At 53.0% G+C, this 26976-nt stretch overlaps 1 protein-coding gene and 1 long non-coding RNA gene across 3 annotated transcripts in view; both read right to left on the bottom strand.

Annotated features, from left to right (window-relative positions):
• IMPA2 (inositol monophosphatase 2) overlaps positions 1-17484 on the bottom strand; it is a 28150-nt gene extending 10666 nt beyond the window's left edge. The window contains exons 1-3 of one of the 2 annotated variants that reach the window (XM_060170666.1): positions 17266-17484; positions 7496-7629; positions 983-1087 (exon numbers count right to left, since the gene is read on the bottom strand). In XM_060170666.1, the coding sequence (XP_060026649.1) occupies positions 983-1087; positions 7496-7629; positions 17266-17361 (335 nt within the window). In that variant the 5' untranslated portion in view covers positions 17362-17484. The remainder of the gene's footprint in view (positions 1-982; positions 1088-7495; positions 7630-17265) is intronic. The other variant, XM_060170665.1, reaches the window with a different exon arrangement.
• LOC132532300 (uncharacterized) lies at positions 4405-7453 on the bottom strand. The gene is made up of 2 exons (XR_009544359.1): positions 6133-7453; positions 4405-5616 (listed from the first exon to the last, which is right to left on the bottom strand). It is a non-coding gene; the product is annotated as an uncharacterized LOC132532300 (long non-coding RNA).
• Positions 17485-26976: the final 9492 nt, after the last annotated feature.

Raw genomic sequence — 26976 nt, 5'->3', positions numbered from 1 at the left:
GGAGTCTAAGGGTCAGCCTCACAGCTTGTTTCCCAAATGACACTCTCGTCCAGGTTCTCTCTCTGGTCCTGGGGTGGACATGTGGCCTTTGTCCATGGTAGGGCTTGGCCCGTTCTGTGCCTACCACCCTCACACAGTGGGACAGGAACAGGAGCCCCACTCAGGGATACACACCCGGAGGGGAGCCGTGCGGTCCCACAGGACTCCCCAGGAGTGTCATGCTCTAGTTAGAGTCTGATGACACTGTTGCTGTCACCAGATGGCTCTGTTCCACCGTCTCTAAAGGACCACCTGTGATGCGCTGAATCACTTTCCACACTTACACATAAATGCTCCATTTGAGGACCCCACACCCTGGCCCCCCTCACTGTAAGGAAGGAAGCGGGCGGCTGGCTCACCTAGGGGAGGGGCCCTCCCCACAGGTCCTGCTGGTGGGGGCTGCAGGTCCACAGGCCCCCCAACCGCCGATGGGGACCCAGGATGGGGCAGGAGCCCGGGCCAACCAGCTCTGGGGCTGCACGAGTGTCCTCGTGGGAGGCTTTGACAGCCCCCCACCCCGCCCCCCGTCAGCACTTCTGGGGAGGGGCAGGTCACTGCCATCACATGCCTCTGACCTCCCGAAAACCTGCTGCTCTGGGCTGACATCTGTCCAGATTAGGCCGGCAGCCGGTGGCTCCTCAACCCCCCAGGCCACCATCCATACACGTGCTCCCAAGGCTGCTGGACCAGACACCCTGCGTTATTTACAACCCTGCCCATCTCTCCAGGGGCCTCCTTAAGGGTCCTTCTTAATTCAACCCAACGTTTAAATGTGACAAATGCAATCGTTTTTAAACAAGTGAAGATCTCCTACATGCTCTGAACGTATCTCACAAATGGGAAACTTTATTTGAAAGTATCATGACTTGTAAGTGAGAACACAAACCCGCTAGAGGTTTGTTGACGTGCTGCTTCGGAAAAGCCGGGCTGTGCCTGCGCTCACCTGTGCACGAAGTTGCAGGTACCATCAATGGGGTCAACGATCCAGGTGGGGCTGGGGGTGAGCACACACTTGGCCCCAGCGGCTGCAGCCTCCTCCGCGATGAACCTGCAGTGGACAGAGCTCAGCCTGAGAAAAGGCCAGGAACTTGAGACTCAGCGTTTCGAGCCCTGGCCCCGGAGACCAGCAGGCAGGGTGAGGAGATCTCACCCGGCCTCTCCGGTCAAACAGGGGCAGCGTCCGGGAAAGACCTTCTGCATTTTGCCCTCTGCTAATCTGTCACTTGGTGGGACCCAGATACACAAGGTGACACCTTCTGTTAAAGCACCAGGGGGTGCGGTGGGCCAGGCGGGGGTCCGAGGATGGATGTGGGAAGAGCTGCCGGCGAGAAGCTGAGCTCTGCGCTGACTTGACTCTGCAGGGATAAGGCCGAGAAGAGAGCCAGCCAGGGGCCTGAGGATGCTGGGGGAACAGGCTGCATCACAGCTGACACTCCATCTGTACCCAGCCCAGCCTCCCCGAACCGCAGGTGCTGACATGGCATCCGTCCCGCATGCGGGAGACAGGAGCTGACGTTGCTCCTGGGAGGCCCCACCCACCCTGGGCTCCCCTCTGGACCCCATCCTGCAGGAGTACGCAGGCCACGCACCCCGGTCCCCTGTCCCCGCCCGTCCTCTGTGACGAGTCCTCTGAACACAAGCCCCACCGCAAGGCCGTCCATGCCCTGTTGGGAACCTGAACTAGATGGCAACAAGGCAGAATCCACTTGGTCTGTCTCAGCAACGGGGGCCGCCAGGAGCCAGCCGCCTAGGCCGGAAACCAGGGATGGCTCCCCTACCCCTCCTTCTTGTCCCCCCGTACCATGCTGGCTCATGCTGGAGGGTCCCCCGAAGTGTCTGCATCCCTGCCTCCTGGGAGGAAAGAACAAACTCCACCTAAACCCCCAGGACGCGCCCGACACAGGTTTCCGACCGTCCCCAACAGATCAGGTTCACCTTGTCCTGCCAAGGGCTTCCCACCAGGTCCTCACACGCATGTCTGTCCTAGAGCAAAAGGGGCCCTGACCACAGCACACCTCTACCAAGAAGGAAAAACGAGTGAAAAACAAGAAATGCTTGGTGTCCTACTGCTGGCATTTTGCACACCCCAGTTGTAGTCGTCGGGAAGCTCTTTTTTATTTTTATTTTTTTGCATTACGCGGGCCTCTCACTGTTGTGGCCTCTCCCATTGCGGAGCACAGGCTCCGGACGCGCAGGCTCAGCGGCCATGGCTCACGGGCCCAGCCGCTCCGTGGCATGTGGGATCTTCCCGGACCGGGGCAGGAACCCGTGTCCCCTGCATCGGCAGGCGGACTCTCAACCACTGCGCCACCAGGGAAGCCCGGGAAGCTCTTTTTAAATAGAATTTAAAAGTTAGAGTTGGGGACTTTCCTGGTGGCACAGTGGTTAAGAATCTGCCTGCCAATACAGGGGACACGGGTTCGAGCCCTGGCCCAGGAAGATCCCACGTGCTGCGGAGCAACTAGGCCCGTGTGCCACAACTACTGAGCCTGTGCTTTAGAGCCCACGAGCCATAACTACTGAGCCTGCGTGCCACAACTACTGGATCCCGTGCGCCTAGTGCCTGTGCTCTGCAACAAGAGAAGCCACTGTAACAACGAAGAGTAGCCCCAGCTTGCCGCAACTAGAGAAAGCCCACGCACAGCAATGAAGACCCAACACAGACAAAAATAAATAAATAAAATAAATAAAAATTAAAAAAAAAAAGTTAGCGTTGGCGCCTTAGTCTCACTAGTCACACGGGTCAGAGGCCACCACACTGGACGTGCAGACAGAACACCTCTGTCACCGCAGGAAGCTCTCCAGGCTGGCATGTCACGGTCCTAACACTGTGAAGGTGCCCTTCATTCTGGTGTCACTTCAACTGACACAGTGCCGTCACCTGCACTGTCACTCAGCTGGTCCCCCTCAACTCTGGCAGCATTTCTGTCCCAAAGATTATGAAACTCACGCTCTATGTGCAGAGTCATCCAGACACAGACAAACCACCTGAAGCTTGTCCGTGTACACGACGAGGCTACATCATCATTTTCAGGTTGCTGTTCCCAGCCTGCCCACGCTGTCCCTGGAAAAACCCACCTGTGAGCAAGCAAAGCACCGGACTGGGGGCAGGGATGAGGAACCTAGAAAATTCGTGTGAGTGGAGAAAGCCTACAGCTGCCCCCAGGAGCTTACAGCCCAGAGGGCAGACCACATGCGTCCGGGAAGCTCCTGGCTTTTGTCCCTCCTCCTGCTGGGCAGCCTCCCTGCCATCCTCCCCCCCTGGGAATTTGGATCATTCGGATCATGTGACCCAGGTAGGCGGGTCTAGATGAACAAGGTCGTGGTGACCATCAAGTCAGAGGAGGCTGGGCGGGGTGCGGCCAGGCAGGGTGACTCCCCGACCGCTAACCCGGCAGAAACAAGGGGGCGATCCTATGCCGCAATTAGCTCTGAGGTTTTCTGAGTCAAAGACGTAAGGTATTAAATCCGTCTTCAGTGCTTTCTGCAGCTACGTGATTTTCCTGCAACAGTTTGTGATTATGTTCTTAAAGAAAGGGGGCCATACCCGAAACACACACACATGAGGACAAAGTCCCAGGCTTGAACTGGGCACAAGGTCCAGGAAGCAGTGAGAATACGTCACTAAGGTCAAGAATAGAAATGACTCACAACAAAGATGATCCCAGGAACCTGGGAGGAATGTGGAATCTTCTTCCTTTTCTAACCTGATTTTAAGCGAGAAGCTGGTACCTACTAGGGGGGTTGGCAGGAGTCGCTGGGGTCCTGGAGGAGGAGGAGGGGCCGACAGCTCAGATAGCTGGACCACAGCCTGTGGCTGGCCGTCAGTCCATCAGCAAATGTGTGTACGCGGTCTCTGGGCTCCCGGAGCAGCCCCCATGATGCATCTGCAAACACAGCTTTTGTCCTGTGGGGCATTTCTGGTGGGAGTCACTCCAAGCAGCCACTCCAAGGCCTGGCCTTTCTGGGCGTCGACTGTTCAGGCCGAGGGCACCCTCCTCTGGACCACAAGCCCAGGCGGGGGGAGCACTGGTCACCTCCCCACTTGCCTCGTGCCCGTGGGTGGTCCTGGGGGCAGGGCCTCAGACATGTTCACTCTTCTAAGGCACCAGAATACCTCCCCAGCCTGTGGACCCTGATTTCCTCCGTGTGGGAAGGTAATTCCTGCAGAGGCCGGGGTACATGGACTCAGATGGCGTGTGAGAGAGTAACAGACACCTCAACAAGAGCGCTGGACCGTCCACGAAAAAACCCACAATGTAAACAGAAAAAACACATGTGACTGAGCATGGGGCCATTTCACAGGCCTATCGAATGTACAGAGGAAAAGAGCACCAGGCACAAGGTTCAGAGCCTAGAAACAAGTTAGGCCAATACGTTCTGCTTTATTACTTCTTACTAAGAGTCATAACAAACCCTCCTTATGATTTTGATGGCCAGGAGCACCCAGGCCTTCTCTTTGGCCAGTTTGTTGACTCTGTGACAAGGTCAGGGTCACCTTCAGTCCACTAGGGAGCCAGCTAATGTCCCTGGCCTCATCGCTCAGGCTTCGGCCCAGGCTCTGCTGCCCGAGGACACAGCGTGAAATGCAGCGGGGAGACAATGCAGGCAGGCATTCAGGTGGTGGTGGCCAGGAACGCCTTATCCCCGAGTGCACGCACCCCACAGGGCACAGGGGCCGGTCAGCACAACAGCGCGGCCACGTCCCACCAGGGGCCCAGCCCGGGCAGAGGCGAGAGAGCACCAGCCGTCCTCCTCCCCCGGCCTGTGCCTCCCAGACAAGGAGACGCGGACAGGCTTAGCGATGCTACTGCATGTCCTCAAAGTCACCCCACTTGGATCTCACTTGGGAGCACAGCTGGAACAGGTTTTGGCACCCACAGAGGCGGCCCGGACGCAGACTGAGCTCATGCCTTCGGCGCCAACACAGTGCTTCGGGAATGCGGCACTGACCTGGTTCCTTGTGTTACCTCCTCTGCGGCAGTGTCAGTGCTGGGTGACACTGTGGTCAGATTCCCATCCCTGGGGGTGGAGCAACTGCCCAGCCGAGGGCAGAAGCGAGTGCAGTTTCTGTCCACACCCATCTCCCAGGCTTTGGATTTCACCAGTGAGTAAAATAAAATAGCAAAACCAGGGAGCCCACAGTCAGGTTGTTTCTTATTTTATCAAAGTCAAAACAGCTACATTCTATCTTGTCTTTTAATTTTTTTTTTTTTTTTTGGCTGCGTTTGGTCTTTGTTGCTGCTCACGGGCTTTCTCTAGTTGTGGCGAGCGGGGGCTACTCTTCGTTGCAGTGTGTGGGCTTCTCATTGCGGTGGCTTCTCTTGTTGAGGAGCATGGGCTCTAGGGTGCGCAGGCTTCAGTAGTTGTGGCACACAGGCTCAGTAGTTGTGGCTCACGGGCTCTAGAGCACAGGCTCAGTAGTTGTGGCGCACGGGCTTAGTTGCTCCGCGGCATGTGGGATCTTCCCGGACCAGGGATTGAACCCGTGTCCCTTGCGTTGCAGGCGGATTCTTTAACCACTGCACCACCAGGGAAGTCCCATGCAATCTATCTTTAATACTGTTTTGTGAAAGACTAAAAATGAGGAAGAGCATAAGTTCAGACTTCTTAAGAAAGGGTGACAGCCTTATACCAACTTGTTGTTTAAGGGATATATTTAAATACTCTGAATGCAGAAAAATAACAATATACTATTTTATCTTAAAATATGCATGCAATTTTCATCACAAGTTTCTCAATTTGTCTCTGATCTAAAATACAATTAAATGTCCCCAAATTCTGGTACTTTCTTTTAAATCTTAATCATTGGGAAAAAAAACAAACCTGACTTAGGTATGCTGAAAAATGATTTCACCTATCTGAATTTTCTAGGCAACAGAGCAGAGAGTAGCATCCTGGCTTTGCTCTCAGAGCCAAGAGGGGAGAGGGAGCAGAGCCAGGCTGACATGGGCAGCCAGTCCCTGCCTCGCAGCCTGCAGCTTGGGGACCGCTGCCTCTTGTTAGGGGTTGAGGGGTACCTGCACTGCCCAGGGCTTTGTCAGGTGGGCTGGCAGGCACAGTTGGAGAGGCTCCAGGGGGCCTGACACCCACCCAGGGTGGGGACTGCTGCTCTGGGCGGACCCAGACAGTCTTCCTGAGGGGCTTCGGAGCCTGAGGCCCCCCGTGTGACACACTGTCTTCTGTCCTGTGATACTTGTCAAGGAGTGTGTAAATTCACACTGTGCAAACAGACACCAGGCCCCATATCGACACAACAGTGCATCCAAAGCACCAGCAACCGGCCAGCACTTTCAGGATTCGGTCTGTCAGAGTGATCTGACTGCAAAGCGCCAGGAGGCCTGGGACCACCACCACGCAGACCCCTGCAGTGACCAGAGCCTTTACCTGGACCCTGGACCCCAGGGCCCCACAGTCCAGCTGCCTCGCTGCTGCTGGAGCCACCAGACGATACAGGGACAGAAAGAGCTCCTGAGCCAGAACCAGTGGTGGTTCCTGAGCCGTCACCTCTCAGGGAATCCAACTGCCTTGAACACGGTGGGGCCAGGGGCACTGACCCTGCCAGCCAGCCCCCGCCCACCCTGCCCTGCGTCTGCAGCCACGTCTGCGTGGACCTGTGTGGCTCAAACCCATGCTGTTCAAAGGTCAGCTCTGATTCTTTGGACGTTGCCATTTAATTTAGATTTCTGAAAGTTAAGAAATCATAAACAGTGCAGAGCCTGTAACCATTATAATAGATGCTAGGGTCCTGACTTTACGCCAAACAAGGAAAAAGGGAGAGACGCTGAAACACAAGGGCTGCCATCAACACGCCTGCACACACACATGCACACATATACACACACATGACCCCCCAGGTGATGCGGGTTAGAAGGAAGGAGCGGGGAGAAGGTGCGAGTGTGTACGGCCTGTCCCCGACCCCCCAGTCACTCGCAGGGCGTCACGCGGCAGGAGGGAGCCCCTCACTGGTCCACATGGACGTGGGGCCGGACAGACACGTCGTCTACACCTGGGAATCCAGCGATTGGGCTCCAGGGTGAGCAGCTCCCTAAGGAAGGAAAGGGACACTTGTGCCCAAGGAGCCCCCTCCCTGAGCTCAGAGCGTCTGCCCCTGGGGCTCTGGGCCCCCTTGGAACTAGACACACAGCGCTGGGCAAATGCTGGCCTTTTTCAAGGGAAAGATTAATTGTTGCATCGGATTCTCCACACAGTGACCCAAAAGGTCAGGGACACCTGCTCTGGAGGGGGGTGGCCCTGAGGGCTTGGTGTGGGCTTGGCAGGAGGGGCGGGCGGCCCTGGGGACGGCCACACGCGGGGATGCGTCCTGGGAAAGTCCGCGTGGCCCTGGGCTGACAGGGCACAGCAGAGGGGACTCCCTGCCAGGATCCGCGGCGGGGCGGGGAGTGGGGGGACACGCGGCCGGGGGCGGGAGTCCGTGAGGCCCCAGCGCACCCACCTGTGGGAGGGAAAGCGCTGCTGCAGCTCCTGCAGGATCAGAGCCTCCACCATGTGATCTGTTTCTGTCACCAGGTCCGCGGCCGACGTTTTTGTTGAGACACGTTTTTCCTCAGAAAGGGCTTTCCTGATGATCTGCAATGAAAGTCGGGAGGTGGGTGATGCTGGCCAGCACCCCCTACGCTGGGGGCGGTCCTGCACCAGAGCTGGGCCCCCTCCCCCACCGCGGAGGGTGGCGCCCGGCTCTCTGTGGGGCTCCTGGGAACCTTCACTGCCGCCTACTCTTCTCGCGAGAAAGGCAGTCCTGGGTGGAACAGTCTTTCTTTGGAGGAAAGAAACGCGGTTCTAAGGACGTGAAGCTTCAGCCACGGAGCCCCATGGAGCCCCCCGAGCTTGAACTCGGGAGATTTCAGTGTAGGAACCGCTTCTCCTCATTCACTTTACCCGTCACACGAACGTGCCCCTGGATCGGGAGCCCAAACGGTCCAGCCGAAACCAAACCCGGGAAAGTGAAAACGCATGCAGAGAACTGGAAGGCAGGCCCTGGCCTCACGCCCCGGGGGCTGGGTGCATCAGGTCACAGGACCGAGTGGTTTGGTCTCCCAGGAGCTGCCAGCGCTTCGCCTACACCCGGGACGGAGGGCTGAGCTCCAAGGCCTCCCCGGGGACCCACACAGGAAGTCGTTGAGGGTATTAATCAGGAAACAGCCCCACTGCAGCTAGGGCCTATCCTGTCATCTCTGCCCGAGTCACAGCTCGAGTCCCCAACCACGGTGACATCAGGACCCTGAAGCGACCTCTGACCTCTCCTCCAAGACCCGCTGCACCCAGGGTCCCTCACCTCCTTCCATGGACCCCCTCGTTCAGCCGCCACCTGACATCCACACCGCCAACCCCGTGATACTTACTCTTCAACCTTAGGTGGGTGTATCCCATGCCCTGTACACACATATCGTGTACACACATGCCATGTACATACATGCCTTGTACACATGCCCTGCACCCACATGCCGTGTACACAATGCCCTGTATCCACTTGCCGTGTACACACATGCCCTGTACCCACCTGCCCTGTACCCAGATGCCGTGTACACACATGCCCCGTACCCACCTGTCCTGTACCCACATGCCATGTACACACATGCCCTGTACCCACACACCATGTACACACATACCCTATACCCATATCCCATGTACCCACATGCCCTGTACCCACATGCCGTGCACACACATGCCCTGTACCCACATCCCATGTACTCACATGCTGTGTACACACATGCCCTGTACACATACCCTGCACCCACATCCCATGTACCCATTCGCTGAAGAGGAGGAGGCCAGGAAGATGCCTCCAGGAAGCCTGCAGATAGGGGTGCTCACGCAGGATTTCACAGAATAAGCAGGACCCCCTAGACAGGGGCGGTCCTCATCCCAGCACCAAGCCCAGACAGTTGTTTGGTTTTCCGAGCTTGGTTGCAAAGATAACAGATTGGTTGTAATGGTTTCTAACAGAAAACCTGGCTTGCTCTCTGCTCCCTGCTGCGCGCCTGGTGTCTAGGGTCATGCCCGGCACACAGCCGAGGCGCAAAACCCTTCAAGTCACCAGTACATTATACCTCAGGCTGCTTAAACAGACTCAACACCGTTTTTTCCAGCCGGACCTCATGCGCTTGTGGAACACTGACCCCTTGATCTGTCTTGTTTCGCCTCTTGTTGCCCTCGAAGCCCATCACCCTCTGGCTTCCATCCTGTCCTGCCTCCTGGCCCCCCCCCCGCCCCCCGCACGTCCACTCCCTGCAGTGCAGCCAGAAGGGCTCGCTAAGCCTGGGCCCGCATAAAGCACCTAATGGCCCCATCTCTCCAAGGATGAAGTCACCCCCGACGTAGCTCACAGTGGCCTCCGTGGGCTGGCCTGGAGCAGACACAACTGGACACGAGTAGCCGGCCCTCTCCCTTCTAGGAAAAAAGCCCAAGGTTAGCAGGGCACCAAGCCACATGGCAGCCCGCATCGCAGCCTCCTGTGCAGGCAGGTGTGCCCTGGGACCAAGGTCGGCCCCGAGGACGCGAGGGGAAGCGATGCGTGTGACTCCCAAGTCACGTCCTCAAAGGGCCATTGTTGGCACGGCACTTCCTCCTGCCCTTCCACTCCCTCTGCTGTGACTTGGGCGTGGTCGCCGGGGTCAGATCAGCGGGGTCAGAGCAGTGGCGGGAAGGGACGGGCCCCTGGGTGACTCGGGAAGCAAAGCCTGCCTCCCAGACTCTAACTGGACTTGGGAGGGGTGGGGAGAAAGGACCCCCTGCCTCTGTCCCCGACTCTAAAGGAGCCAGCCCATCGGCCCACCTCTGCGCCCCCGCATACCCTGCCCCTCCTGCTGCACCGAACCGTCACTCACCCTCCCGCCCCCTTCCCACTGGACGCCAGGTTCCTCTGGCGCCAGCACTCCTCCTTTGTGACTGGGATGTCACCTCCCCGCAGAGCCGGCGCTCACCCTGCAAGTTCGCTCCTGGCTCCCGGGTTAGGACCCTCGTCTGCCCTGTGTCTGAACCCACCCCCCAGGCGGGCTCTGCAGCCTGACACATGGTGAGGTCTCAGAGGACACCTGCTGGGTGCACACGGGGTCAGGTAACTAAGTCGGGCAAGTGTTCTCATGAAGCCTCATCTGAGCGTCCTGGCCTCTCCATCCTCTGGATCCAACGGAGAGGAGACATGCCCAGGGGCAGTGGGGGAGTCCTGATGTCATCTGGGCTCCTTCCCAGGGGAGCCAGGCCCCCAGCCACAGATCACGCAAAGGATGGAAATTACGGATCCAGGAGGAGGATGCTAGAGCGTGTTCTTTTATAAGGATTTCTTTTCCGTTTCTATTAGTGTTTATTATGGCTGTGTGATGATCCTTTCCTTGTGGGCCTGTGTCCCTCAGCGCAGGGCAGGCCACACCCGCATTCCCAGCCACCTGCAGTGCTGCCATGGCCGGCCCTCTTCACCAGCTGCTGCTCCTTACGGCCTTGGACGCCTGGGAGGGACCTGCAGACCATTCCTGACTCCTCCCTCTCATCCGGTTGCACTCCCAGATATTTAGATCCCATTTCTGAATTATCGTCCCAGACTACACTGCCCTTCAGATGAGCCAGCCATCCTGGCCCCAGACACTCTCCCGTCCACTCCTCTGAAGGCCCATCCATCCATCTGAGGGGGTCAGGGCCTCAAAACACTTAATGCCTTACGACAAAACCCCCCAAACCTACCACATACACAATGTACAAATCTCAGTACTAGGTTAAGAAAAGTTCAATTCAGACAATTTCCCACACTGAGAGGAAAGGTGGGGATAGTGTCTTGTTTTGTTTTTGTTTTTGTTTTTGCTGTATGCGGGCCTCTCACTGTTGTGGCCTCTCCCGTTGTGGAGCACAGGCTCCGGACGCGCAGGCTCAGCGACCACGGCTCACGAGCCTAGCCGCTCCGTGGCATGTGGGATCTTCCCGGACCAGGGCACGAACCCGTGTCCCCTGCTTCGGCAGGTGGACTCTCAACCACTGCGCCACCAGGGAAGCCCAGTGTCTTGTTTTTAAACAAATCATTATGAGACTCAATCAGCCCTGCCTTTTAACCACAGTCGCATCCTCAGGGGAAAGGCCTGTGGGGTTCCGGGTGAGTTACCTGCTAAAACCCTTTACCACAACTGTTTTCTCTCAGTCTTGGGATTTTAAACATTCTCATTTTGCCAGCAATAAGTTAGTGTGGCTGTTTTTTAATTAATGTTTTTCAGCTACTCACTAACTAAGCCTGCACTTCATAGACCTCCTGGCCTGGATCTCTCCCTCAAAATAACATTCTGTTAATGTTTAATATATAAAATATGGGACTTAAGTCACTGAAGCCTGAATTTCAAACCCCATCAGCTCCAGCGTCTGAGGTGTCATTCAGAGACACGTCCAAATGCCTCTTTCTTGTCTGTGAACCATCTCGGTTGTATGCTACTGTCCCCAAGTCGACCATACGATTATCACCCATCCCTATGGTGCAACGTGTGTGAGCTCGAGGACCCATGGAATGCACACGGAGAACTCTGCGGAAGTGGGGTTTCAACAGGCAACATCTTTCCCCTGCAGATGTGGGCCTGGCGGTACTACCACGTTTCAGGTTTCAGACTTACGAATGTGATGTGATGGTTAATCTTATGTGTCAACTTGACTGGGCCGTGGGGTACCAAAATACTGCATTGAATGTTATTCTGGGTGTCTCTGCAAGGACGTGTTTGGATGAGATGAACATATTAATCAGTAAAGCAGATTGCCCTTTGGAATGTGGGTGGGCCCGGCCCCATCAGCTGAAGGCCAGAACAGACAGAAAACACAAACCCTTCTCTGCGTTAGAGAGCTCTCCATAGACTGTCCCGGGACCCTCAGCCCCTGTGTGCCGGTGGGGCTGCTGCCCCAACTGCCAGTTGCTATCTCACAAGTTCCATCTTGGCTGAGGCTTCAAATGTGGGTGAAAGTGTTACAAATGTCATCATGGGTGACCCCACTCTGCGGAAGCTTGGGGCACGGGTGCAGGTGGGGCTGACAAGGCCAGGACTGACAGTGGAAATGGTGAGGTCACCAGCTGCCCTCTCCAGCCTCAGCCAGGATAGCAGGGGGACCTCCACCTCCACGTCCCGCCAGGTTGCGATCTCCCAGAGGAAATGCCGGTAGCTCGACATGGGATCCGCCTACGGAGAGCCCAGGGCAGACAAGCCTGCTTGTCCCCGTCCCGGGCGGGACCCAGCCTGAGACATCAGCCCAGGCTGACTGACGGCTCCCAAACTGGCGCCTCCACCCTCAGCCTCTCACGTGAACTCTCCACCCATAGGCCCCCACGTAGAGATTCACCGGCATTTCAAGGTCAACAGCTCACAGCTCGTGGAACACAGGACCTGACCTCCACCTCCAAACCTGCTCCCCCTACAGTTCCTGCAAATTCACCGGACAGCTCTTCAGACCCGAACCCTGCAGGCACCCCTGGCTCCTCTCACACCCGCTTCCGATCTGGCAGGAAACCTGGCAGCTCTGCCTTCGAAATACATTTGTTTACCACCTTCTTCACCACCCCCAGTCAGATCCACCCTCATCCTTCACTCGGTCCATCGGAGATCTGGTTCTGCCCCACCCCCTGTGGCATTGCAGCCTCACCCCCACCCCAGCAGCAGCCAGGGTGTCTCCCCATCACCCTGCAGGGCTCCACATGGGACTCTACCCCGAACCTCAATCGCACTCAGAGTAAGGTTAAAGTTCTTTCCAGAGTTACTCAAATAGTTGTTGTGTGAATGAATACATTTCTAACCTGTTTTAGCACCACCGTTTTAAAAACAGAGGCCAGTAAACACATAAAAAGGCACTTAAGTTCATTATTCATACAGGACATGCAAATTAAAACCACCGCAAAACACCACCTCAAACTGGTCACAAGGGCTAAAATGGAAAGACAGACAATACCAAGTGTCGTCTGAGAGATGAGGCAACAGGAAACCTCACCTCCTGCTGGGGAATCATGAATCCCTGCATCCGCCTTGGAAAACCACCTGGCAGAATTTCATACACGATGACACAGCAATTTCACTCCTATTGTTAATCTAACCCCGGCAGAAATGCATATGGAGGTAATCAAAAGACACATGCGAGAGTGCTGAATGAGCAACATTATGGCTAATAATTCCAAACTGGACATCATCCAGAGTTTCTTCAAGAGTTGAATGAATAAACTGTCATATAGTCACGTAACAAAATACTACATACAGCAGTGTTTCTCAAAGTGCCATCCCCAGCCGGACAGCATCAGCTGGGGTTTTGGTGGAAGTGCTCATTCTCGGCCCCAATCCAGACCCGGTGAGTAGGAACCCTGTGGTGGACGCAGCCTGCTGCGGAGGCCCTCCAGGTGCTTCTGATGCACATGAAGGTGTGAGGACCACATGTCCCCAGCAGCGAGACCCATGAGTGTCTATCCCAAGGAGATCATCAAAAATTCTGTTGGGAAGTCAGAAGATGGCTGTTGGTAGGTGTGTAGAAAACTAAGCTAAAAAAATATGTTTTTTTGACCTTAAGGAAAACACAAGCTGCATAAGAAAGAAAAGAATATGTAATACAACCATGCTACCCAGCTTGACCGTGTGCTACATGTGGTCACAGCACGTGAGCACAGGCACCAATGGAACCAACAGGTAACGCAGCCACAGGACATAACAGTGTCTAATGCGGATGACGCAAAAAAAGAGCTACTATTTAGAAAACGGGTGTAACTACCAGAAAACTGAAAACAGTGAGTTCTGGGGAAAAGGATGAGGATGACACGGGACAGGACACTGCTGGTTCCATGACAGTCCCTTCAGCAGTATTTCACTTTTTAAACTCCCTGTGTGAATAACTGATAAAAATAAAATCACAAATCAAGACAACACCTGTGGGGACTTCCCTGGTGGTGCAGTGGTTAAGAGTACACCTGCCAATGCAGGGGACATGGGTTCAAGCCCTGGTCTGGGAAGATCCCACATGCTGTGGAGCAACTAAGCCCGTGCGCCACAACTACTGAGCCTGTGCTCTAAAGACTGCAAGCCACAAACTACTGAGCTCCTGTGCTGCAACTACTGAGCCCATGTGCTGCAACTACTGAAGCCCGTGACCTAGAGCTTGTGCTCCCCAACAAGAGAAGCCATCACAATGAGAAGCCCACTCACCACAAGGAAGAGTAGCCCATGCTGGCCGCAACTAGGGAGAAAGCCCATGCACAGCAATGAAGACCCAATGCAGCCACACACACAAAAACAGAAACAAACAAACAAAAACACCTGTGGCAATGCAAGCCAGACAAATAGGGATGTTGGGTCAGAGCCCCCGCTGTGCCCCTCTGCTCTGGGCAGTTGGAGGTGGACATAGGGCATTCCCTCAGAGCACACTGGAAAATTCTTCCCTGTCTGACAACTAATATGTAAAATAAAACTGACAGGATTCTCAAATTTGATGGCAATCCTAAACATTTATATGACCCTACCAATAACAAGTTTGAAGCCTAATTAAACTTTTCTAAACCATAGTAATCAATTTCAATGAGCCATCCTACAGGAAAGCCTGAATTTACCTTTCTAGTCTCTCCATAGAAAGTACTACAAAATCGTTGTCATTCAAAGATGTAAAGAGTATAAAGCCAAAAATGGGAAAAGAGTATTACAGAAGATTGAGAAGCAGTTAAAAAATTATTCTTATGTATTTTGTTATATTTGTTAGCATCTTAAAATTTATGCTGTTGTGATCTTTCTTATTCTAAATAAACTTTTATATCTAATTTTGAATTTGTAATTTTGTATTTTTTTTCTTAAAGAGGTCCTGTAAATTGTCTAAACTTCAGGTTCAAGAAAACCTGGATCTATCCCTGCAGGACAACTTAAAAAGCATAGTTTTCTAAGACACTTTTTTTTTTTTTTTTTTGGCGGTACGCGGGCCTCTCACCGCTGTGGCCTCTCCCGTTGCAGAGCACAGGCTCCGGACGCGCAGGCTCAGCGGCCGGCCACGGCTCATGGGCCCAGCCGCTCTGTGGCATGTGGGATCTTCCCAGACCAGGGCACCAACCCGTGTCCCCTGCATCGGCAGGCGGACTCTCAACCACTGCGCCACCAGGGAAGCCCTAAAATACTTTTGCTCACACATCACCTAAAAGATGATAAATACCCATTTCGATGAATATCACTCTGTGTACTCGTGGTGGTGATGGTGTGGGGCTGACATCACCCCCTTCCCCAAAGCCCAACAGCCAGGGAGGGGCTTCTGCAGTGGTACGGTGGTTGGGACTGGAAGGGATGCTTCTCAGGGGCACCACAGGGATGGGTGGTGGAGAGACAAGGAAGGAGGGGTCTGGGAGGCCTCTCAGGATGTGGCAGAGGGGAGGTGGCAGCAAATCGTCCAGGGCTGCCCTGAACCAATGTCTGAAACATGGACGACAGACATTGTCTCCTGGGAGGGAGGGCACTCCCTCTGAATGTAGAGAACCCAGACTCAGTGGAGCACACAGAGCTGTCTCGGGAGTAGCAGACTTAATAAAACAGCAGAACGTGAGAGGGTGGGCACGTTGGGCCACAAGGCCACAGAACCTGTACCAAATGTGCCTCTGGCTAAGGAGGACTCCCAAGAGTCACCACTAACCACCCTTCATGCCTCTTGGGCTACAGGCCAGGTTTTCTCCAATCAGCACCTTGTTACTGTCAGAACATTACTAAGACAGTCTGTTCCTCTTTACACGGGTTAGGATGACCCTGTGTGGCTTCTGTCCCTCCCAGCCACAGACAATTCGGCCACTCTCCCCGCCACTGCCTGGCAGGCAGGAAGCCTCAGCATAATGCCCAGGAGGGAGGGAGCCCAGAGTGCTGGGCCCCCTGATCAGACTTCCAATGGCAGAATCCTTATTGCATCCTTCTCCCACTGTCAAAAAAAGCTTTTTCTGTTGTTCTTGGCAAGTTGCAAAAGCAGAAGCTATCTCTTAAATGAGTTGAAGTTCCCAGGACCCTTAGAACGGTGCCTGCTATATTGCAAGTTCTGTGTAAGCATTTGTAAATTTGTTTTAAAAAAGGGGGGGGTTTCAAAAACCCTTCTGTTTCCTCAAGGATCTAAATTTGAAAAACCACAGAAACCTGTAACAACTCACCAGGGTTTACACAGTGGTGTCTGAATTCTAAACTGGCTTCTTCTCAAAGCTGAAAGAAGAAAAGTTGTATGGCGGAACCTGAAAGTTACCAAATATCCTGAGGACGCTCACTCTGGAGAGGAAGTGAGGGTCTCGGGAGGGGGGAGGTCAAGCGCGCCACTCACACAGTGGACCGGCTTTCCAGGAAGAACGTTTGCCCTGAAGCCATGAGCTCCATCAATGCAGCAGGTAAGGCTGGGGTCCTCCTTTTCCCCAAGGATCAAGTCTCACAGAGGGAGGGTCCACTAGTGTTGAAAGTTAACTTTTAGGGGACCAAGGGACCGCACTGTGACTGTTCACGTTAAGGACTCACTTCAAATGCAGGACTGGCGACAGCCTGACTTTAGCCCGTGGGGCACTTTCAGACCGAAAAGGAACTGCCGCTGGGAACAGAAAATCCGTCTGCGGGCAGGGCTCCTCTGTCCACCCTCCCGCTCCGCTCGCAGAAACGCAGACGAGCGCCTTGACGCGCGAGCAGGGAGCGAGTGGTCCCTGCGCCCTGCCTCCCCCCGCGCCCCCCATTCGCCGCCGCACGTGGCCTGAGGAACCCCAGGCATGAAGCACCGAGGAAATGGGGGAACAAAACACACAGGAAAGTGCGAAGAGAGGGGCTGCCCTCTGAAGCTTTCTTCAGCTCCGCTGCTTGACCGTCACCCTTCCGGTGCGGGTAGCAGTTCCTCCAAACGCAGAGTGGAACCCTCTAGACTCCGGATGCGCGAGGACAGGCTGTCCGCCCGACCTCCACGCGTAGGGGTTCTAACCCGGGGCAACCGCACCGTGTCCCGCCCACTGGGTCAAATCCGAGGCAGTCCGCGCGCCCTGACCCGCCCGCTCCCGCCAGGCCGCCCTGCGCCCCGAGCCCGGCCCGCGCCTCCGGGCCGCGGGATCCAGGGCGCCCATCCCGGCGCAGGCGTGGCAGGTGCACAGTGTGCGGTAGGCTGCGCGGACCTCCTCCGCGGCTCGCGCCCCCAGGTCCCGGCCCGGCCCTCTAGTCTCCGTCCGCCCAACGCCCTGCGTCCGCTCTACCCCAAGTCCGAGTGCGCCTGCCGTGCGCCCGGGGCCGCGCTCACCTGTCCAGCCCGCAGCGCCAGCTGCGCCGCTGCCTCGAAGCACTCCTCCCACGGGCCCCCGGCCTGCGCCGCCCCGTCCTCGCTGCTCGGCTTCATCGCGGCCTGCGGGCCCGCCGGTGCCTCCCGCCGCTCCGCGCCTGGGCCGCGCTCGCCCGCCCGTGAGGACTTGCGAGGGACCGGGAGCTGGCGGGGAGCGGACCTGGAGCTGCCCCTGGCCCTGGAGCAGCGCCCAGCGTCCCGTCCCGCCCCTCGCCCCTCCCTGACCCGCCCTCCTGCGCAAACCCCGCCCCGCGCCGAGCCCCGCTCCTTTCCTCCCTGGGTCCCTCTCCCTGCGCGACCGGCGATGAGCCCCGCCCCCACAGCGCCGGGCCCCGCCTCTCCGACTCCCCGCTGAAGCTGGGTCCAGCTTGTGGGAAGCTGAGGGCCGCGTCGTGCGGGAGAGGGGCCCGGCTCGGACCCTCGCGGAGCTCAGAGCCTTTCCCGAGGGTGTGGCCGCGAGCGAGGAGCGTACCCCGCGCGGACCCGGCCGGGCAGCACCTTGGGCGCCGCTGGCCGCGGGTACCGCTCACCGCGAGTACCGGGCGGCGGTCCTCCTGCAGTTGGAGCTCAGGAGCTCAGGAGCTGCCCGGCCCGCCCTGTAACAAGTGCTGACCGCTTTCACCCCGACGGGACCCTGTTCACACTGTCAGCCTTCGTCTGGGCCCGCCGTGCGTTGGACACCTGGTAGAGAGGCTTTAGGTGTAGGAACGAGAGACTGGTGGAAATACAAACAACAAGGAGGAATCAGGAAACGGAGTGTGTTAGGGTCGCCGGGCCACCTCGCCCTACACGTGGGGAAACTGGCGGAGAATTGCCCGCTCCGCCCGGCCACACTGGGGCAGCCGAGGGCAGGCTCCGCTCCATCTTTCTTGTTCATATTTTTCATGATTGTCAAATAGGGAGTTGGTTTCCGAAAATACTTAAGACTGCGCTTCGGATGCTTCATTTTAAAATTAAGTGTATTCAGTTGCTGATCCTCATGGCAGGTTTTCATTAGAGATTACTCCCAGCACAAAGCAAAATTAGGAAGTTAGGACATTTCTCTTTGGCCTCTTCTCAGCTACCCTTTCTGAACACAACCCCACTCCCAACCCCGGCCCGGACCAACCTGGGGCTCAGATAAACTCACATGGAGTCCAGCCTATCACACATCTAGAGAAAAAGACCGTAACTTCCTTGCCTAACTTCCAAAAATCTTAAGGCAGAATCATGTGGTTTTAACTAGTGTGAAGTTTGGTGCCCCCAGGTTTCCTAAGTACTTTAAGTATTGGCCTCATTCCTTCCTTGCTGTGTGCATTTGAGCAAGTTACAAATAACCTCTTTTGACTCAGTTTCCTCAACTGTAAAATATTTTTGGTATTATACGGGTTAACATACATGTGCTTGGTACTTCTTGTTTTTTTTTTAATTTCATTGAAGTATAGTTGATTTACAGTGTTGTGTACAGCAAAGTGACTCAGCTATACATATATAGTCTTTTCCATTATGGTTTACCCCAGGATATTGAATATAGTTCCCTGTGCTATACAGTAAAACCTTGTTTATCCATTCTATATAAAATAGTTTGCATCTGCTAACTCCAAACTCCCAGTTCTTCCCTCCCCCAGCCCCCTCCCCATTGGCAACCACAAGTCTGTTCTCTATGTCTGTGAGTCTGTTTCTGTTTTGTAGATATGATCATTTGTGTCATATTTTAGATTCCACATATAAGTGATATCACATGGTATTTGTCTTTCTCTTTCTGACTTACTTCACTTAGTATGATCATCTCTAGGTCCATCCATGTAGCTGAAAATGGCATTATTTCATTCTCTTTTATGACTGAGTAATATTCCATTGTACATATGTACCACACCTTCTTTATCCATTCCTCTGTTGATGGACACTTAGGTTGTTTCCATGGCTTGGCTGTTGTGAATATTTGGCACCTCTGTTATTAAAGACTTGTTCACCAATGTACCCTAAGGTGATCACCATACTGCTTAGCTATAATGGGTGCTTAATAAATATGCTAATCATTGAATACTGAAATCAGCCTTTTCTAATGGATTATCCAAGTTTCCCATGCTTTAATGGTGATTCGCTGTGGAAACGTGAAATGCTCCTTCACCATCATGCCCTGTATGCCAGTCTGCTCGCTGCCTCTTCCAGGGGCCCTGGGGAACCACAGTAACTTTGGTAGCCCCTAGAGTACCGGGCTCCGCCCTGGAAAACGATTTCCTAACTGCCCTTTCCCACCCCCACCTGAGGGTGCAGCCTAGGTGGATGCTCTGGTTATCAGGAGGTGGCACGCAAGGTGCCCAAGCTGGGCCAAAGGCGGGGGTGCGGTGAGAGGTGGGAGGGCATTCAGGAGAGACTGTCTCCTTTATGCCTCCCCCTCTGTCCTTATTAATCTGGGAGTCCCTTCCCTCCTGTCTTTTCTGGGACAAAGCAAAGTCTAAATAAATAAAATGTCCAAGTTTTCTTTTCTTCTACCTACTTCTCTACCTCCCCAAGTTACTTTGATCTTATTTCCCAGGGCCACGACGGCTGGCTTGGACATTTGATGAGTTTGTTGTTTGTTTCATCTCATCTGAATCCCAGTATGACGTCTGGCCATTCTTAACCTCAGGTGGGCCCCCACACCCCCCACAACCCCCGTCATCTGGATCCACCCTCCTCCACGCTGACCGTGTGCCGAGACGCACGAGACGATCCTAGTGGATGGAGGCCAGGGAAACTGTCAAACATCCCCCAGTGCAGAGGACAACTCTCCCCCCGCCACACACACCAGAGCAAAAGATTGTTCAGCGCAAAAGGATAATAACCCTGGGGTTGAGAAATCATTTCCTACTTTAACTTTATTCCGAGGAGTCTGGCTCCAGGTCAAAATTACATGTGTGATTTTTCAGACCTGACCATAGGCAACTACAGAGTTTTACCTGGCAGGTCTCACAGGGGTGGGGGTCTGCCCTCCCTGCACTGGACTTGGGACTCGGCCAGCGTGCTGCCATTTTCTGGAGGGAGTTCAGCCCAAGACTCAGAAGCCTCCCCACCCACTTCCCCAGCCGTGCTTTTGGGCACATCTGTGAGCCCGGCCCAGGCACCTCCATGCCCTTTCTCAGGGTCTCTGCCAAGACCACCTTGTCTGGGGGCCTTGAAGACCTTGCCTCTCCTCTGACTCAGAATCAGTAATTTTCCACTCCTAGGCCTCCCCAGGCCCCTCCCAGGCCCCCCCAGGCCCCTCCCAGGCCCCTAGGTCCCGGCAACTCCCCAACTGGCTGCAGACCTAGACACATTATGCAATTATTTGCTTTTCTTTGTCTTTGAATCTAGTAGGCACTTGCTTTTAGAACTGAACGAACAGAAGCATGTGTCAGTTTTGAGCTGACAAACCAAAGAGGTAACTCACAGTAGATAACAGAATAAGGCCTCAGGGACTTTTGTGGACGGCTTGGCAAAGGGAATTGTAACTGGGGTCAAAGTAAACCCCTCCGTTTTGCTCTCAGAGTGTAACTGCGAGTGTGGAGCAGGTGCCTGGACTGAGGAGCAGGTGTTATGATTCTCTGATACTTAAAGCTGCTTAGGTTAGCGTCCAACTGTGCTCTGGCGGGTCGTCCTGGGGTATCTTGTTCAGTTCTCGGCATGCTCCAAAAGTTATTTACTTTAACACGTGATTAAGGGCATTTCAGAATGAGCTTTCTCACACATGTTCAAACCAAGAAGTTACTGAGTTTAGTTTGCAGGAGAGTCCGAATCTCCACTCCTGTAGGCATGCCCTCACATGCTGGCTTCCTTCTTAAACACGGCTGCAGGCCCCCCCAGCTACCACCCAGGAATGTTCGTTGCTGCCCTAATGGTCAAGGGCCACAGCCTCTTGGTCCTTGAGACAGGCCAGTCAATGCTTCATCACAACGAACCACGGGTGATCATCTGACTGATAGTGATGCGCGGCCACCATGGGCCGCTTCTCATCAGCAAGGAGCCTGGCACTGCATTCAAGGCCTGCCCTGCCCACATCAGTCCCGTGGCCTGACCTGTGAGTCTGCTTTCTTGGACCATCACTCCCAGCATGACATCAATCATGGTCGGTCAGGACAACAGAAACAACACTGGGTATTTCAACAGAGAGAACTGAATAAAAGAAATTGGATAAGCAGGTAAAAAGGCAAAAAAAGAGAACTGAGACCGCAGAGATAGTAAGGCAGGAAGCAGCTCCCAGCCTCAGAGCTGGGGTTGCCAGAACCTGCTGGGAGGGAGGGGTGCCAGGGGCTGTGGCCAAGAGGCGCTGGGGGCAAGACTGCTGCCTGTGGGAGCTCTGCCACCTCTGCCAGGTGCGGGCAGGCTGGTTCAGGGTGCAGTGCTGTCAAGACCAGTAGGCAAGCAGGCCCTGCTCCCTCCTAGAGCTGCCCAGCTCCTCCAGGCCTCTTGCTGGTGGAGCCTAGCAGGGAGCCAGCTGGCAAAGGGACCTGCATAGTCTTAGCCCCACATCAAAATGCAGAGCTGAGAAGATGGCTCTGAGCTGGGAGACCAGTAAGCAGCACAGCCTCCCTGCCCTCCTTCCCTGAGGATGCCCAGACTCCTCGGGTGGCCCCCACGGCCCTCACCATCTGCAACCCCCCCACCCCAGTGTCTGCTGCCCCTGGGAAGCTGCTCCCCATCACTCAGGTGGAACTGGTGATGCCCGCTCCCTTACGCTGCTCTGGACCTGCCCAGGGAACCAGGAAAGCCCTGAGCACTTCTCTTTATGTTGACATGTCTGTTCCCCGGACTAAAATTCCTAAGCCCTTGAGGAAAAGAATGGGTTTTCATTATTGTATCTCCAAAGCCAGTGCTGTGGTTGGCACGTAGTAGGTGCTTTAAGAACATTTGTTGAATGAATGAATATGTCTTAAGTATTTGCCCAATTATGGTTATCAATATTCTAATCATCAGAGGTCCTATGAAACATTCACATACAAATTGAAAGCCTTTAAAGGAAGGTAAAGGATATTGGACTCAAATTAAAAAAAAAAATCTTTCCCAGTCTATAGAGAACTAATATAACTTCCATTTAGTCATCGAATGCATTGGGTAGCTCTTCAGAAAGCTTGAATATCTGGGTGTCTAAAAGCCTCCACCGCTGCATGAGATGATTAACACATGGAAAACGCTTGTGGTCTGAGACTAGGAGGTGCTTCTATATAGGGTGGAAGTCTTTATTTCACATTTTCTTTGGGAAAGATGGTAGAAACAGCACAATCCTACTAAGTTTCCTCCCAGGAAACGCAGGACCTTCTTTTTTCTGCTCCCTGGAGAATGGAAGGGCTCAAGTGATATCTCTGGGCTCAGGACTGGCCCAGTGACAACTGTGGAGGCTAAAATAATGCTGACTTAGTAATCATTTGAAAGGCACATTAATCAAGGGGCACAGATGCTTTAAGGAGAATGAGGCTGATGCTTCTGCCGACTCAGGCAAGGAGACCAGGCAGCCAGGCTGGCCCGGAGGAGGCCACAGCGGGAGCAGAGCTGGGCGTGGGTGACAGGCAGTGGGCGATGAGCTGGGCCATGTGAGCACAGGTTGCCCAGCCCCAAGCGGGTGTGACGGGGGCAGGGCTGGCCACGTGCAGCTGGATCTTGGGTCCGAAATTCTAAGCTGGGCACTAGTTTGCCCACAGAGATGGTCACACCCACACGACAGTAATACGGCCAACCCCGGGAGATGTCCACCCAGCTAAGTATATTCCATGCAAAACATTGTCTTTAGCTGAGGTAATGTCCTTTCTGTATTTGGGTGAAAAAAGGTTTCTGTAATAAAATGATTCTGATGGGAGATGGCAGGTTTTGTTTTGCTTTTCCCTCTCACTTGGCCACATAAATGGTTGACAAATCTATGTAGGTCACCCCCCCCAAAATTTTTTTTTTTGAGCTGTCATTGGCGTCTGGAATCCAGAAGTCTGGGAACCATGGAAACGGCTTGTCCCCGGGGCCCTGTCATGAGTCTTTCCTTAACCGGATGGGAAGAATCAGAGGGGTCCAGGGAGGGCACACTGCATCCTTGCCTGATGAGAAGAGAAAAACAAGCTGGTGAGAATCTGCAGAACTCGCTGAGCTGTTCCAGGAACTGAACAGGGAACGCTCGCTCTCTCCCAAAACGCCCTTTTGGGTGGAAAAACACCCATTGGAAAATACTACTGTTACATAAATATTCCAAAAATTGTATTAATCAGAAAAAAATCCTACAGTCTTTAGGAAGAAAGAGCTTTGGCCTTTTCTGCAGTTTGAGCAGCTGCATGTCCTTTGCTTTTCGAAACTGTGGCCAGAGACCTGTCCATTGAGTGTTTGGTGGGGAGGGGGTGTTATGCTCAGAAAAGAAAAGAAGCTGGTGTTTTTTTTACCAGTCCTTAATGAACTAAAATTATAAAATCAAAACCAAATGTTCTTCAAGCTTTATGTTCAGTTTATGAGTCTTGCTAATCTAGTCAATGGCCTGATAATGTCAGCAAGTCCGAAGACAGTTCTGTAATCAATGCTCAGCTTGTATACACATTTGACAGATTAAATTCCCCCAAACAACAGCATTTCTAAACTTGACCAAGTTACGGTAGATAATTCAAGCTGTAATTATGAATGGAGTATCTGCTTCTTTCAAACACTTCCACAGGGCACGTTTATAATCCTTGAAGGCAGATTCCCCCTGCACACATCCGTGTTCTTATCCACCTGATGCATCAGACTTCCAATCCCAGCAAATCAGGCGCCCTGACCCTATCAAACAGGCTAACAGCAGTCGAAGCAGACATAACACAGCACGTGACTCGAAATCTTGCTGCCACAACTGGATACAAGCCAATGTCTACTCAATTGTGGGTAATTTTTCCTCTACACCTTTCAGTGTTTTCAAACGTCTTGCAGTTAACATATTACTTTTACATTTAAAATTCTTTGGAAAGTAAAGTTTTCGTGGCGGGCTGACAGCAAAAGCAGCTGCAGAGAGTTAAAATATCGGTGGATGGGCGGGAAGGGAGGCTGCAGGGGCTGGGGGCTCCACTGTTCACTGGAAATTAGTCATAGACTTGAACTTCCAAACTCTTTCTCTGGAAACTTGTGAAGACAGGTGTTTAAGAACTTGATTAATAAAGCTCTACTTTCTGTCCCAGATTTGAGGATGATTCCAAAGAAAACATGTTATGTTCCCTGCCTCTTGTCCAGAGATGTAAATGCTTTCCATTCTGCTGTGTGCTCGCTCCTTGAAAACGCACAGCCCAGAGGTCAGAATGTAAGTAACCAGCGAAGCAGCAGAAACATTGATTTATCCCAGTAATCCCTAGTCAACGTTCCCCGTCCTGAGGTTTCCTTCAGAATTGGTTTATCTTTCATTTGTTACAGGAAAGCTTTCCTCATTTATGAGCGCTTCACCGATTATCCTACCAGATAACAATACTTTCAGATGTCCTAATTCTTAGTACTTTGTTGTCCTTTGTGACTTAATTTAAAACTCTGTCTTGGAAGAATTCTTGACTTTTTCAGAGCCCCAGATGATGTGAATGGAACAGTATTATTGGTGAGGTCAGTGCATGTTTTTAAACAGTTTAACATGAGAAATAAATGTAAAAGCCTCCAGATTTTGTCTTCCCTACTCAGCTTCCCCTGGAATTCTGCTGAACGATTTATTTCCTAACCCAAACTTACCTGGTTAGGGGCTACTGTTTTGACCATCACGTGAAGAGGAAACCTATTTTGACACTAAATGGAGCCCAGGGTGCGAAGTCTCATTCGGCAGAGGGCAGCTCGCGCCATCTGCTGGGGACATTAATAGTCCTTCCATCCGGTCATGAATTGGCTGCAATCTAGTTAGTTCACGACCTGATCGCCTTTACTACTTCTGACGGACAATTTTTTTTTTTTCTGACCGACAATTATTTGCCTTGAGACCCTCTGTCTTTTAGATTATGTTTCAGGGAAAAGCAAAGTATAGTTGACCCTAGAGATAAAAATAATTTAAACCAAAACATGCAGTTATCCCAGCCATTATCTGCTCTTACCCTAAAGGATGCTCTAGGAAGGGCTAAGATAATAGGTGTAGTTTGAAAATAGCGGATTTCTTTAGGCTGATCACAGTGGGGGTGTGTGTGGGGGTGTGTGTGCGCACATGTTCCCACCAGAATGATGTCCCTCCCTCCCTTTTCTCCTTCCTCCATTTCTTTCTTTTTTTTCAGTTTTCTGTCTCTCAGTTCTTTCCCTTTTCCCTTCCTTTAATCCTTCCACTCTTATTCCTCCTTCTCCTCCTTTCTTTTCCTTCTCCTCCCCCTCCTCCTCCTCTCTCCGTCTGTCTGTCTTTCCCTCTCCTTTTCTAATTAACAAAAACCATTTCCGGAGAATCTGATGTGTGTCCAGAAGAAAGAGCATGAGTGAAACAGCTCTACGAATATCCTTCTGTTGGCAAACTCCCCACCTCCAGTCGTGGCAGAGGACGGTGATGTGCTCTGAGGAAAGACATCTGCCCGGGAACTCAGGGCCCTTGTGGTTCTTGAGTGCTAGGCTGGGAACACCCTGTCACTAGCCTATCTGGTGGGGCCTCTGCAGCCTAGAGGGACAGCAAGGGTGCAGTCTGGGACCTGGCCTTTGGGGTTCAAAACTTGGCCCTGGTCTCGTTGCCCATATCAGTTGTTTCTCTTACCACTATCCAGCCTGCAGAGGTGCTGAGCCCCTGACCTCTCCACTGTCCTGGGAGCACCCCCCTGTGGCGGTGTGGACACTGGCCTTCGCGACCTGGCCTTCCCTGTAGATGCGGGGTCCACTGCTTTCTCGGCTTGGTTCCAACTGGTTGCTCTTCCAAGCTCCATGCAGCTGCTTCAACTGTGGGTACTTTAATCCTTGCTCTCCTCTGCTTGTGACGACAGTGTTTCTACACCGATGGCTCCGGCTAGTTCTACCTGCAGGGATTTAAGAAAATCGCTGTGTCTAATATGAACTGGAAACGCAATGAACCAATCCTAGAAGCTCTGGGTCTACTTCTGGATTGTTTTGTTTCTCTTTATAAAAGTATAATATACCAAGTTGGATAGATTATAGATAGCTTAAGAGAGAAAAAGTTTCCCTGAATCTCGAAAACATTAAAGAACCAATAATATCCTGAGCAAAAGTCATGAAAGAATCATAATCATTTTTCATCAGGCACTGATAGAATATCCCATAGTTACTAATCTGCTTTATCCCCTCTTATACATGCAAGAGTGTTAGAAGGACACTACAAATAATATTGCTACCAATAATGCTTACTGAAAACAAGAATTTGTCTCTGCATTTGTGTTCTCCATTCTTCCGCCATTAAAAAAAAAAGCTGTACATCTATCTTGTCAGAGCGTATAGCTATTACATACCACTCTCTCTCTTAACCCTAACTTGGTCTTAGTTCAAATGACACTGTGACTTTGATGTTCACCTCTGGTCTTTACAGCAATGTCTCTCCCTAGTCATTCTGATGGTCTGAAGATTGTTTTCTGGGAGAAATCACAGGAACTGAATTCTCTGAATTCCTGCATGTTGATAACAGTGGTCTATGACCTTAATACTTGAAATTCATGGCTCACATTTTCTTTCCTTACAAAATCTTAAGTACATGTACTTTGGTCTCTTGTGGCATAAAGCACACTGTCAGAGTTTGATGATAACCTAAATCCTATTCCCTCACTTGCTGTTTTTGCCTGGATG

The sequence above is a fragment of the Lagenorhynchus albirostris genome, chromosome 14 (genome assembly GCF_949774975.1).
Source record: "Lagenorhynchus albirostris chromosome 14, mLagAlb1.1, whole genome shotgun sequence".
Lineage (NCBI taxonomy): Eukaryota > Metazoa > Chordata > Mammalia > Artiodactyla > Delphinidae > Lagenorhynchus > Lagenorhynchus albirostris.
Note: the sequence above shows the minus strand (reverse complement) of the source record. Positions and strands in the feature narration are given on the sequence as shown.